This window comes from Lupinus angustifolius, chromosome LG18, assembly GCF_001865875.1.
Source record: "Lupinus angustifolius cultivar Tanjil chromosome LG18, LupAngTanjil_v1.0, whole genome shotgun sequence".
Classification (NCBI taxonomy): domain Eukaryota; kingdom Viridiplantae; phylum Streptophyta; class Magnoliopsida; order Fabales; family Fabaceae; genus Lupinus; species Lupinus angustifolius.
The window spans coordinates 14,457,205-14,471,006 of NC_032026.1; the positions used below are offsets into that span (position 1 = coordinate 14,457,205).

General features: G+C 31.9%; 3 protein-coding genes and 1 non-coding gene across 5 annotated transcripts; 3 read left to right on the plus strand and 1 right to left on the minus strand.

Moving 5' to 3' along the window:
• LOC109333011 lies at positions 82–2,574 on the minus strand. Its single transcript, XM_019568231.1, has 6 exons — positions 2,434–2,574; positions 2,288–2,324; positions 1,761–1,972; positions 1,636–1,672; positions 1,272–1,519; positions 82–852 (listed from the first exon to the last, which is right to left on the minus strand). Exons 1-6 carry the CDS (start codon positions 2,470–2,472, stop codon positions 220–222), a joined length of 1,206 nt encoding a protein of 401 aa, XP_019423776.1. The 5' UTR covers positions 2,473–2,574; the 3' UTR covers positions 82–219.
• On the plus strand, positions 4,494–4,566 carry TRNAE-CUC. Its single transcript has one exon. It is a non-coding gene; the product is annotated as a tRNA-Glu (tRNA).
• Positions 5,088–6,801, plus strand: LOC109332202. The gene is made up of 2 exons (XM_019567094.1): positions 5,088–5,583; positions 6,110–6,801. Exons 1-2 carry the CDS (start codon positions 5,119–5,121, stop codon positions 6,749–6,751), a joined length of 1,107 nt encoding a protein of 368 aa, XP_019422639.1. The 5' UTR covers positions 5,088–5,118; the 3' UTR covers positions 6,752–6,801.
• LOC109332214 lies at positions 8,626–11,606 on the plus strand. Of its 2 annotated transcripts, none has more exons than XM_019567112.1 (7): positions 8,626–8,840; positions 9,289–9,377; positions 9,476–9,551; positions 10,463–10,512; positions 10,614–10,949; positions 11,172–11,210; positions 11,322–11,606. In XM_019567112.1, exons 1-7 carry the CDS (start codon positions 8,702–8,704, stop codon positions 11,496–11,498), a joined length of 906 nt encoding a protein of 301 aa, XP_019422657.1. In that variant the 5' UTR covers positions 8,626–8,701; the 3' UTR covers positions 11,499–11,606. The 2 variants fall into 2 exon arrangements, with proteins under 2 accessions (XP_019422657.1, XP_019422658.1); XM_019567113.1 differs by lacking the exon at positions 8,626–8,840 and adding an exon at positions 8,875–8,926.

Genomic DNA, 13,802 nt, shown 5'->3' on the forward strand with positions numbered 1-13,802 from the left:
TTAACTTAAATAATATTTTTTCAACCAATAAGAGGTAATAGTACATCATTTGGTACAAAAAATGGGACAAATGTGCTCCACTCAACCAGCACCTCTTGTTACACTTGTATGAAGGTAACTCTATTCTATTTCAAAATGCAACATATTTTCATACTTACTCACACTCACTTCAACATACAATGTCTATAGTAAGTGTGTTGTATAAGTACATTTTGCCTTTCAAACCCTACGCACCCATTGTTCAATCCTAAGTTGCTTCATTGGAGCACCAATATCAGCTTTACCTTTCCGGGGGCATTTCCATTTCCCTGTAATCTCCACAACATTGGATTGTTGAAGATTTGTTGCTTCTGTTAATGCTTTTCTCTTCTTAGTCTTGTGTCTGTCACAACTCAATGGAACTGTTCCTGTATTTGTTGAACTCTGTGATGACATCTTTTCTGGTTTCTTCCAAGAACTTTCTCCATTTTCTCTGGTGTTTCTATTCTTCCTGGCAGTAACAAAACCATCATTTTCTTTATTACTTGTACAGGTTGAATTTCTTGCTGAGGAGCTTTTAGCTAAATCAGTGTTCAGTCCAAGCTTGTCAAGTTGGACTTTAGCTTTTGATTTTTCTTCTTCAATCTTTTGAGTCAGCTTTGGAGGTATCATATTGTTGAATAGATTTCTATCAGTATCATATGGCATCACACTGGTTTCACCATGGGTTAAGCTTGATAACTCCTCATACTTGGTTGGACTAAGGATAAGTTGCAGTATCTTATCTTGCACGCAAGGCAGCAAAATCTTACCCAAATGGGAAGTATTGGCAGTGGTTAAATTTCTAATCTTCATTTCAACACTCCCATCATCCTGTGATTTTCAACAATAAAGAAAAAAGAGGGTGTGGATGAGTAAGATTGAATTATTGACCACATCCATGTAATACTGCTTTTAACTTTTAATTCATATTCATGTAGCAATTAAACTTTTTTCCTTTGAAAATTTTCACAATGTAACCATTATCTATTCATAGTAACTGACTAACTGTGATGTTCTACCTCTAGATGCAATTGAGCTTAAAATGTTCATTGGCATTTGGCTTCTATTAGGAACATATCTATTCTTAGAGATGTAAATATATATTTCTCTCTCCTGTCCTTTTTATATGTACTTAACCAAAACTATAATTACAAACAACAACAACCAAACTATAAATACAAACAAAAACAAAAACAACAACCAAACATCTACAAATGAAAGGTTTTAAAAGAGAAATCAAGAATGATTACCCTGCTGGAAGGTTGCACTTCCCTAATGTTTTTATCAGTAGGGCTATTGTGTTCTACACATCCATTTGGTTTCGAAGGGACATTCTCACTCTCAGGCCTTCCTTCATCTTCATTTAAGACTTCAACATCAAACCTTTCTTCTTGACACTCATTCTCCTCAGAAACCACATCCCTTAAAATACTATTTGTGTCAAACATAGAAGAGTCATAATTGTAGCTTGAAAACCAATTACCAATGTCTTGAGGCTCTGAGTTAACAACAAAAAATGCATAAACAAAGTTACAAACACGAAGTAATTACGGTTAAAATTTTCGCTATTGTTTTGCTAAAGAAATTGTAAAAGAAGCATTAGGAAGCACAAACCAGAAAGGACTGAGAGTGAACTGACAGAATCCACAATCTGCAAGAATAAAAAACAAAACAAAACAAAACAGAATTTCATTTCTCTTAGTTCAATTCAAAATTGAAAATTTGTGTAGAAGCCTTACCTTATGCTTATCATTTTCAACACAAGTATTCCCACATTGGACTAGATTCTCCTCAACAACCAATTCATCGATATTTTCAAATTTTGCTTCTTCATCTTCGACCCTCTCCGATTCACGTTCTCTAGAAGCAGATTCTTGGAAACTGAAATTTGAATCAGAGGTAGGAGAGTGATACTCGTAGCTTGAGAACCAATTCCCAACATCAAGAGGCTCTGAAACATAAACCCACAAAAAAAACACAGATATTGAATCAACTATCTATTTAAATATGAAAACTTTGAAAACCCTAATTGTGATTTTTTTTATGGTATGCCTCACTTTTTGGGTAAATAAATACTCTTTCGGGAGTTCGTGACTGCCCCTTCCAACAAATAACACTCCCAAGAATCAAACTCTCGACCTTAGGGATCCAACGAAGCATTACACCATTATACTAACGTCTTGTTGGTAACCTAGCTGTGATTCATGAATTATTTCTAATTTCAATCAGTTACTAGTCGAATATTGATTAATAAAAATGTACATACCAGAAGGGTACGAAAACGAAGAGCACAAAATGGGAACCTAAAAAAGTAAAAAAACAAATCGAAATGTGAAAAAATAAAAATGGATTTGAAAGAAATATGCATTACGATGTAAAAGAGCTAAGGCAAAAGGTAAAATAGTAAAATACCTGGGAATTAATGCGTTGAAGGTTTGGAGTTGAATCCATGAAAATACATCAAACAAAGTATGCGGTAGAACAAAGACAAGAATTAGAAGAAATGGTAAAGATATTATTTGTTTATCTTATGGAAATTTTTGTGATGTTGTCAAAATTTTGAATTTTAGATTGGCGCCAGTTATATACTGGTTCAGAGGACAAGCGGGAAAAACAATGTCTTTAGAAAAATTTAAAAATAATGGCTCCAAATTAAGTTATAAAAATGGCTTGAAATTTTTTTATAGAATAAATCATGAGCTTGTTTCGGTTTTGATAGAGTTGTCTCTTTTTGGGAGTAGATAAGTGCATATTTTTTACTTGTTTTTAATGGATTAATTAAGTATAACAAAAACCTATATAACATATAGGAGAGGTGAAACCTAGTTTGATAGTTTGTGTAAAATAAATTTAAAACCTATGCATAACCTATTTAAAAGTCTTATATGTTAATCTATTTAAAAATATTTTATTTCATATAGTCATGAAATAAGTCATTATGTTTATATTTAAATGGACTAATAGATGTATTTTCAACTATGTTCATCTAACTCTAATAATTTAAATATTTTTTGTATATATATTTATATTAAAATTGCATATATAATATATTTATATTATGTTTTTCAACCATATTCTTATTTATCATTCATTTTTTTCACTTTTGATTTCTTCATTTTTTTTTTCTGTAACGTAATCTCTAGTGTGGATTTAAATATGATTATCATGGTGAAATTATATCACTTTTTACATCATTTAATAATTTATTAAATCATATGAATAAAATAGAAGCAACAAGTAATTTAATAAAAGCCTTTAAAACATGTACGCAAATACACATAATAAAATGAAAGAGAAACACTAACAATATATTTTTTCAAAAGTCAATAATAATTGAACATAAATGATAGATAATACGTTAACAATATATAAAACTCATACATTATTATTACATACTATTTACGTTTATTGTATAACTCAAGTTACATTACATTTATTGAGCAAGGACTCTAATCTTCATCCCTTGGTGACAATGAGTAGGTACACTACAAATGAAATAGTTTAGTCCTTTCTTCAACGTGATTTTTTCCAGTCCTGACCTAAACACTTTACCCGATTTTACAGTGCAAGAATTGTAAACAGCAACATTCACTATCGCGACGTTGTGTACAGCGGTATTATAATTGAATTCTACATGTAAAGATAAGATAAAATTAAAGAGAGGTATGTATAAGAAAATAATTAAATTTAGAATAAATACTCAATTTTAGTCATTCATATTATTCGACCTTATTAGTTTAGTCATCTAAAAAAGTAAAAAACAAAGAGCTATAGTGGTACCCAAAAATTCAAATGTAGGTCAAATTAATTTTTTTGGGGTCAAATTAGTCCCTAACAAGTGTTGTAAAATATGCTAAAAAGGCTCATTTTAAAAAAATTGAAGATCATTTTAGATTTTTTAATTTTTGAGAAATTAAAATGATAAAGTCGAAAAATAGAAGGACTGAAATGAATTTTATAAACATAACCATATCTTTTTAAGTTGAAGTGAAATTGATTTGATAGAAACATAAAAAAAGTGATATAACTTAAATGATTCTAACCAAGTATATCACCAGCATTGAATGTTTTTCCAGAAGGCCAATTTGATACATTGAAATCCCAACCACGAGCATCTCCAACTTTGAATGTTTTTGCATGAGCTATCTCAAAGTGAAACACCAACATAGAGAATAGTAGCATTAAAAAATAGATGTATTTCCCCAAACGAAACAAATCCTTTGAAACATTTGTTTAATTGTTTTCTATTTTGATTTTCAATTGATACATTTTTTTATTAATAGTTAAAAAATATTATATAATTTTTCTTACTTCCAAGCATTTATGAGGAAAATACTAAGATTCTAAGAACGATAGAATGGTTTCTTTATTTCTTCCCAGAATGAAAATATGATATAATGACGTGATCTTCCAACAAAAAGACTTGTAGTAATCTTACACTATAATGAAAAATGGTTAATTTAGATGTCAAATCCGTTGTAGTCTAGTTGGTCAGGATATTCGGCTCTCACCCGAAAGACCCGGGTTCAAATCCCGGCAACGGAATATTTTTAGATTTTGAGAGATCCAACTTCACTTCATCATTCTTTCAAAAAGACTCTTCTCATTCTCCACCTCACAAGTTACCAAATTTAGCTTGTGGGGAAACTACATTAGTAGTATGACCAAATTTTCCATTGAGTTATGACATTGCATGTGCATATGTTATGATAAATTCTCATGCCAGAACACTGCATAAAAGGTCAAGTAAATAGAATTTAACCTATAACAAAGGGTTTTTGCTTTTTACCTTTGCAACCCCACATTGTCTTTATTCATTTTATATGGTAGTAAGAGTTTTTATGAAATCTTCCAACAAATAACATGGTTGATGTATAACCAAAAAAGGGTCCCTTTATTTTTTGATTGATGCATACGAAATTATGAATTCATTGGGGTTGTTGAGTGACTAAAAGCAATGCCATTTTCACCTTTCACGGAAAAGTAGAAAACCCTTCTCACTTTTGTACCGGTAAGCATTTTCCATGATGAAAACTTATGCTTATAAATACATCCACTACCTATAGGTAATGCCACACCATAGTAGGAAAATCAAGAATGGATGTAAATGTTAATGCTAGCTTACCAAAGTTGCATATTGTATCCATAATGAGTGTGCCACCACTCAAAGTCACTGAACCAAGAAAATTTCGCCAAGTTTTGCTTAGTGACCCTAGTTTGAACACAAGTACAATTCATGGGTGCTACCAAATATGTTTATACTATGATAAATTGAAAGAAAAGGACCATGATGGTTGGAATTTGGCTGGTTGGATTGTTGAGTCACTAGCCATGGTTCTATTAGAGCACCCTCTTCTTGCAGGTAGACTTCATAGAAGAGAAGTTGGTGATTTTGAGATTGTGTCTAATGATTCTGGTATTAGACTCTTGGAGGCAAAGTATCCAATTAGTTTGGCTGAGTTTTTTGTGTTGAATGAGAAGGAAAATTTGCAGGGTGAGCTTGTGTTTTGGAATGAAATTGATGACCAGTTTCCTCAATTCTCTCCCCTCTTTTATGTTCAGGCAAGTACACTTTGTCTTTGTAAAAAGTTTTGTTCTTTTATTCCTTTTGTCTAATTTAATTCATCAATTTGGTTGTTGAAATTAGTATCATTGGTTATAGTCAATATGCTTTTTGACATTATGAACACTTAAATTGTCTCTGATTTTCATGACAGTGGGGCAACTTAGTTCTATATATCATCCATAAATTTGATTCACTCTGTCAATATTATCCTATAAATTTGGTCCAATCGGTTTTGAGTTTATTATTTCAAAGACTAAACAATCATGTGACAGACTAAATTAACCTATAATTATCAAAATGAGAGACTAAACTTGTTTTTTTAGTGAGAGACTATTTTAATTTAAAAAAACCCGCCTAGTACATAAAGTTCCACTTAGTCGAGTTTGAAAAGGGTAGATGTACGTAATCTTATTCTTATAAACAAAGAGACTATTTCAGGAAAGACTATTTTAATTAAAGAATAAATTATATTTACCAGTTAATAGAAGTTAATACATGATCTGTTTTTTCTTCTTGTATCAGGTGACCAATTTCGAATGTGGTGGATATTCGATTGGCATAAGTTGCAGCCTCCTATTGGCAGAAGTTATAGTAGTTGAAAACTTTCTTAAGAAATGGTCAGAGATACACAACAAAATGCTACCCAAAAATGAACTAATGAAGTCACCTATGGCCACATTTTCTCACCCTCCTGTGAAAAATCATGACCTTCTTCCCTCCCACATAATCAACCGCACTATAACAAAAAATGAAGTGAACAACTTTGTATTCAAAATCACCACAGAGGGTGTAGATTTTATTAACCAGGGTTTGTGGAGAGAATTAGCCATGCTTTGTGTTGAGGGTGCAGAAAAAAAGCTACACAGAAAAATGGGTTCAGATTTTTCTTTGCTTGTGAAAGAATCATTTGAAGTAATCAAGGTAGAAACTTGTTCAAAGGGTGGATATAGTATGCAAGAGTTGTGCATCAAGAATCAAATTACTTGTACTACATGGAATGATTTTGGAGTATACGAGGTAGCATTTCAAGAAGGAAATAATCCAGTTCATGTTTCTCATTGGATTGGATCTATAGTTAATGAACATGTTATAGCATTCCCATGCCCAAAGAAGAATGTATCTGCTATTATAGTAGTTTCACCACCTCTTCAAACACAACTCTAAATGTTACACATTGTACCAAGATTATTTGCTTATTATTACTTTAGATTTTCAAAGGTTTGTTCAACACATGATCATGCTGAAAAATTATCTACTGTCCCACAACTTTGTGTCACTCCATGTGTCAGGAGATATGGTTGATTAAAAAAATATTTAATAGTTACAACTTTAATTTAAATATATTTTTCAATCAATCAGAATTGATCGTACATGTAGTGATGTAGTGATACAAAAAGTGAGACCGAGATGTGATACCCATCATTCATAGCATATTGAAGTTCCAATTTTAATAATTAGTCCATCTAATTCAATTTTTATTTTGACTCTGATTTTTTACATTAAAACCTTATGGTAAGGTAAGTAACATTATAGGAGAATTGTAACTTTTGACATGTGATGTCTAGATCACCATTATAGAAATATAAATGATAGGTGTATAGACAACAACTTTATAAAAAGAAAGTAAGATGAGTGGCTCAAATTTCTTGGGTGAATGTTTCCCCCATTACATTTATTCACTCTTATTTGTCTAACTTTGTTTTTGTAAAATACCTTTTTTGGTAAATATCTATACTTAAAATAGAATATAATTTAGAAGTGGCCTTTTTTTGACAAGTAATATTCACGCTTTAAAGCTGAAAGGGTAGTTAGGTCGAAGTCAATTATTTTAAACTGTTATGTTTTTTATGGTTGAAATTTAAGTTGGGATCCTTTCCACTAATGAATAGACAAATGCTTCAAAAAATAAAGAAAAACGTAACTTCCAATAACATATTTACCCTTCTAATTATAATGAAATGACACTATTACCATTGAAAATAAAAAAATACATGTATTTGTCTCTATATTAATAAATAGTATTATTGTTCTTCAATTCCAGGAGCAATGTGATTATTACAAAGAAAATGTAACTAGAGATAGGTATGGAAGGTAAGCAACCATGGGCGTGAATATAGGTTTAATAAAAGATTTTAAAATCTATCTATTGACATTGTAAATTTTTTTATATTGTCAGCACATCATTCACCATTTATTTGCAATACTTTTGTTTGAAAGTCAATACTAACTAACATATGAATAGTGAGATTTTGCTAACAGTGTAAAAAACCACTGTCAATGTATACATATTAAATCCTTAATAAAATAAGTTATGCTACTGTATAATTCGTCATTCATATTTAATTATTATCAACTCTTTAAATGAAGTAATACAAATAAATAATAGATAATGTAATAACTTGATAAAATTCTTGAGTGCATATATATTTTTTTATAAATATTTGGGTGCAACGTAAAATTTCACTATCCAACAAGCCAAATTACAACGAACAGATAGATAGAGATCACCCGTTGCAAATATATTTCAATCTCTGTCCCATGCTAATCAGAATACTATTTTTTATAACTTTTTATATTTAATTTTTTATTTATTCACGAATCAATATGTAATTAACTTGAAATAAATAATGAAACACTGTAAGCCTTTATTGAGTTAATAACTAGTTGAAGTAATGGCAAGTCAAAACTACTTGGCTACATTCAGAAACCAGTATCCAATTTTTATAAATATCTAAATCAGGTAATTTTAAATTTTATTTATTAACCAATTAGGTGATGTGATATATGAATCAATGTAAAAATTTATGTATAGGAAATATTTATGGGCTTAAGGGCTTGGGTTGAATTAAGATTTCCAACAAAGCAGGCCCTAATAACGAAAGTGCAGCCCACAGTGTTAAGTAACAGCAGGTAAGAACTCAACGGTAATGATTGGTCAAATTTGTAATTTCCTAGAAAATCAAATACTCTCCTGTGGTTAGATTCCACGTGTGCAGGCGCATGCAGATACAATGTTATCGGCCGCACAGAAGTGACACCACCGCAGCTTCCAAAAGAAGGAGGGAAAGCGTGGAGAAAAAAGGTGAGAGGGTTTATTGAATTGAGTATTGAGAAATGGATAGCGTAATTGAGAGTAAAGAGGGAAAAGCGATTCGAATAGAGAATCCATTTTCTTTGAAAATAGGTCAAGTGTTTACGGGTTTTGGAATCGGTTGTGGTGTTGGAATCGGTGTTGGTCACCCCTTAAATTTAGGTACTACTACCCTTTCCTTTTCTATATCTTATTATTATACTAAGACATGGATTTCAGACGCTTCTTTAAACCTCAAAATAAGCCATGTAGTTGTTTTTCACATCTAATATTTTATTTTAGATTCTATCACTTTTTTATTTTATTTTTAAATGTTTAATGTTTGTCAGGTTGATACTCAATTGATTGATTGAAGAGTGCAATATGTTTGAAGAGTTTTACTTTATATACTTGAGAAATATTACTGAAAATGTATTTGATTGCGTAATTTTAAATTATAGTTACATGGTTCTCTCGTTTAGCCTATTAACTATGTACTGAGTTCGCCGTAAAAGAAATCTTGTAATGACAATGCAAAGACTGATGAACCACGTAGAATTGGATACTGTGCCGAAACAAGCACGGTGTAACTATTTTTAATTTTTTGGTGGTATTTTTTTATTCCATGTAGGTGCAATACCCATGTTGAATCAAGTAATGAGTGCTGCTAGTGGTGCAACCCATGCATTTTCGGGTGTTACCAGGCATGTCAATACTTCTGTAAGTCAAATTGCAGTGCTAGGGAAGGGTGTTTAAATAACTCATTCTACTTTTAGTCTAGCATTATTTTCTCATCTTTTGTATTTTTATTTATATAGTTGAGGAAGTTGGGAGCTAAGAATATTGAAGCAGGTGTTGGATGTGGTGTTGGTTTCGGCCATGGTTTTGGAGTTGGTATGCCATCTTATTCATATATACCAAATTGTGAATGTTGTGATGCACTAGTATGTATGGGAGGGATTCTGTTTTTCAACTCTTCGCCAAAATTTTATAACGTTCCAGCCTATTGTAACTTTCATATCTTTATATTTAGTATTATTTAGTTCTCCTTCAGTGTCCAGATACATTTCATATTACATGATATGGATCCGTTCTTTACAGTTAATAATCATACAATCCAGTTTTTCTTGTTTACTTTATAATGTTCTTTGGTTTTGCTCTTAGTCCTGTTAAGTGTAAGTGGGGAATTTTTGAACTGCTACATCTTTAGTCAAATTAATCTAATAAAAAACCTAGCATTTGATATTCTAACATTTTATGGACTTGGAGTAGATTTGGACACTGCATGAAAACACTTTGCTGTTATGAATAAATCTTGAAAATACACATAGGAAGCGGCTTTCAAGTGTTTGTTAATCATATCGTGTAATCTGTCCATTGTCATATATACATAACTTATCCATTCCATGAAGCTGATCTATAGTTTATTATACATGCGCAAGAATATAATAAAAATACTAAATGTCTATATTCATTGTACAATTAAAAAATTGAAGTTACTTGTACACCACAAATGTGCACCAATATGGTGTCCCTTTGCTTTTATGTTGTATTTTGGGGATGTGTGTATACAGAGAAGTTAAAAAGTTAGTGAGGGATAGAGATAACTATATGCAGTGTCAAAATAATAGAACTCCAGTAGAAATGAGAAACCAGAAGATGTTATTAGAAATTGCCATAATGTGAAAAAAATTCCCAGGACACGGTTAACTCATGTGTCGAGCTTGCTGTGAAACTTAGTTATTTATATGTTCATGGCGAAATTCTTCATCTATTGATAGCTGAATCTTTATTTATTATGGCAGGCCTTGCTATCAAACCAGGGGTCCTGAATCAAATTCAATCTTCTCTTGTAGTATGTGAAATTTTCTCTTATCTCAAACTCAAAACCATGTCTTATATTTTATCATTTTCTGCCTTTAACATGTATCAGATTTAAAATCTTCAATTTGCTAGGTAGGGTTGACAAAGATGATGATAAAATTTGGAATTACTCCAGATTTACCCTTTGGTCCGGGTGCCTTGCCAACGTCCTTGCAAAGTGGCTTAGGCATAGTCAATTCAAACCAAATATCCAGAGGAAGCATGATGCAGTTGGCAACTAAAGGAGTAGACCAAGCATCTCAAGGTCTGGCAGGATCAAAACCTTTGCAGATTGGTTCTGCTTTTGAAAATACTGCACTAAAAAGCAAAGCTCTCGACTCTACATTTGAAAGCCGAACTGAAAAGGTTCTCAACAACTTTTTACAAAATCCACTGTTGAAAGGAGAGGGTGAACCTCACAACGAAGTGGTATGCAGTTATTTGTCATATATGTAATTGGATGTTATGTCTTTTTTTTTCCATTCATTTACATCCCATTTCAGTAGATAAATTTATAAAACCATTTTCCCAATCAATATACATAAATGTGTATGGTAGAATATTCATTTCTCCTCATTATGCCCTCTTTTTTTTTTCGTTTTCGAGTTAATCAAATATCATGTGAAATTCTGATTCCTATGTACATTGTAGGGTGGACGCTTGCTGTCAGAGAACAATTTACTTCAGATGGTAATTTTTCACATTGTCCATTTGCTAGATTCTCAACATACTTGGGTGTATATGTTTTTTATTGAACTTTCCAGTAGTTTAGTCGCCTAAATTTCCCCCCTATGGATTTAGGTATTGAAACACCAGCAAAAAATTGAACAACTCATGGAGGAAAATCAGAAGCTTCACCAAATACTAGTGGAGGACCTGAAAATACCATCAAGCAAACTTCAAACAAGTTCTTCAGGTAGAAATAAGTTGCCATGTACTGATTGTTTTGAGTGCCGAAGAAAACAAAGAAAAAAGTAGGTTAAGAATAATGAATTAATGGTAAACTCATTGAAATGCTTACACGCTGAAGGCTCTCCCTGTCACTGTGATATCCCTTCATTTTTAAAATTTTTGTTCCTTCCATTGTCTCTGTTAATCTGTTTAAGTTCTAGGTTATCGTGGGTTACAAATTACTGGGAATAAATAATTCAATAGATGACATACATTTAAGAATTGTCATGCTAGCATCTTTCATCCACTCCCAAGCATAGTCAATAAATAATTCAGCCAAAGATGTTTGCTAAAATTTAGGGCCTGATTACGGGTTAGATCTTTCTGCATCTGTCTGTCTCATTTGACATGTTAAGTCTCGTCTCTTTTCGACCTATATTTGTGTTGTTCCCACATGCCATGTTGCTTGAGCCAAATATGAGTAAGGCCCAGGGGCTCTAATTTTGTGGGTCTCAGTCGCCTAAATGTTCTAGTTGGCTCTTCTGGTCTTGGGTGAAAGCTAAGAGCATCATTTATCTAGTTTGCTATGGCACAACCAAGGGCACAAAACCTGAAACCAAAGTCACTTGCCATCTAACCCAAAGATAATTGGTTAGAAAGAAAGTGGCCTATGGTTGTGTTTTCTTTTGTAGGAATATCAACAAGCTTTTAAATTCCAGAGTCACCACAATGACTTCTAATTCACTCAGTGTTGGCCCTAAAGGCTACCATGAGTCCATGAAAGTTAGTTACTATCATTGGTGTTAATTTCAACAGCTGAACAACAAAACATTTGATATTGTTGTGGACGTTCAGATATTAACACTGTTCGAAATGTGAGAAATAGGGAAAAGAGAAAATAAGGAGAGAGAAGAATCTAGCTTATTTGGTTTAGGAGTGAAAATGAGAAGAGTGAAAATAAAGGGTGGAGCCCATATTACAAACTTTTCTCGAGAATGACTGAGCCAAAAGCCCAAAAGTGCTTTTTTCACATCCCAAAATTACTATCATCTGTTTGTACAGTTTAATGAACATTTACAAGCAAACATCATCGTCTCCTCATAGGTCCAATTACTATCCTAAGGTTTAATTTAATGAATAACGGGTGCACCCACCATATATTTTTCATTAATTTGATGTCGACGTTGAAAATAATTGTATTTTTCAAGAAATATACAATTGCAAAAAATGATTATTTATATTCGGTCTCGTAGTTGAGTCCTTTCCCGTCATGCTAGTAGTCACGTGCATGTTGCAGATGCTACTTCTCGTTACTGTGAAGTGATCAGGGACATATTTAATTCTTTGTATTAATTTTTATCCAAGTTTGTGGTGGTTGAAATTAATGGTGATTATTTAACAGACTTATTAATTTTTAACATGTTAGAGAAGATGCCAAATGATATTAAAAAACATTGTTTTTTGACAAGTGAAGGGGAGAGAATTCAACACTCCTCTGTGCCCGTTCTCTTCTCATTTTCTCATGTTAAACGCTAAACTTATGAGTTATCTCCAATGACCTATAGTAATGGAGAGAGAAATATTGTAAAAAATCAAAGAAAAAATAAATTGTACCTGTATCATTTTATTTATAGTGAAATGTTACTTGTATTAAAGTAAAAATAAAAACATAACTTCTCATATTAGACCAATATGGCCTTGCATGAAACACGACTTCTGTATTTACTTGTGCTTACGGATGGTAACGTGCCCAAAGGAGAGAATGGTCAATTAAATGGGACCAGATCACCTTCCTACAATTTTTCTGTCTTCCTGTTCCGAACCAATCAAACATCACAAAATAATATTAAAATATTAATTTCTGTTTTTATAATTTTTCTTTTTAAATGAATGAAGCTCTATGATTAGCTTGATGCACCAAGTAGGATGGAGACATGTGATCCCATCCAATTAAATGAGTAGCAAAAAACAAACAAAAATAACATGGTTGACACTTGCCAACCATTAGAAATTTGTCGTGTGTTTTCTACGTATACATAAGCACGTGCTAAAAATCTCACAACATGGTGTGTAAATGATCATGTTTCTATGCCTCTGTCCAATAGAATAACACAAAATAATATAAAAATATTATTTTATATCTTTATAATTTTTTTCTCAATAAAATAATAAATTTTGATTGGTATGGAACATCATTGGACACTGAAAGTTCAATAGTTCTTCACTATCAGCTTCAGGATGCTACAATGGTAAATGACACATACAATTACATATATGAAACTTCTGTAAATCCTCCCAAATAAAGAAAGAACTCAAGAATCATCCACATAATCTAAAAGAGGAGGGAAATAGAATAGCATAGAAGATAAAAGTGAAAAAGCTACACAAATA

Excerpts from the sequence above, each read along its gene's own strand:
- LOC109333011 (XM_019568231.1), bottom strand. The coding sequence starts at position 2,472 with ATGGATTCAACTCCAAACCTTCAACGCATTAATTCCCAG. Across the intron at positions 2,325-2,433 it reads TTCAACGCATTAATTCCCAG|GTTCCCATTTTGTGCTCTTC; the intron begins GTATTTTACTAT and ends TTACTTTTTTAG. Across the intron at positions 1,973-2,287 it reads TTCGTTTTCGTACCCTTCTG|AGCCTCTTGATGTTGGGAAT; the intron begins GTATGTACATTT and ends TTTATGTTTCAG.
- LOC109332202 (XM_019567094.1), top strand. The coding sequence starts at position 5,119 with ATGGATGTAAATGTTAATGCTAGCTTACCAAAGTTGCATATTGTATCC. Across the intron at positions 5,584-6,109 it reads CTCCCCTCTTTTATGTTCAG|GTGACCAATTTCGAATGTGG; the intron begins GCAAGTACACTT and ends TTCTTGTATCAG.
- LOC109332214 (XM_019567112.1), top strand. The coding sequence starts at position 8,702 with ATGGATAGCGTAATTGAGAGTAAAGAGGGAAAAGCGATTCGAATAGAG. Across the intron at positions 9,552-10,462 it reads CGGCCATGGTTTTGGAGTTG|GCCTTGCTATCAAACCAGGG; the intron begins GTATGCCATCTT and ends TTATTATGGCAG. Across the intron at positions 10,950-11,171 it reads GTGAACCTCACAACGAAGTG|GGTGGACGCTTGCTGTCAGA; the intron begins GTATGCAGTTAT and ends TGTACATTGTAG.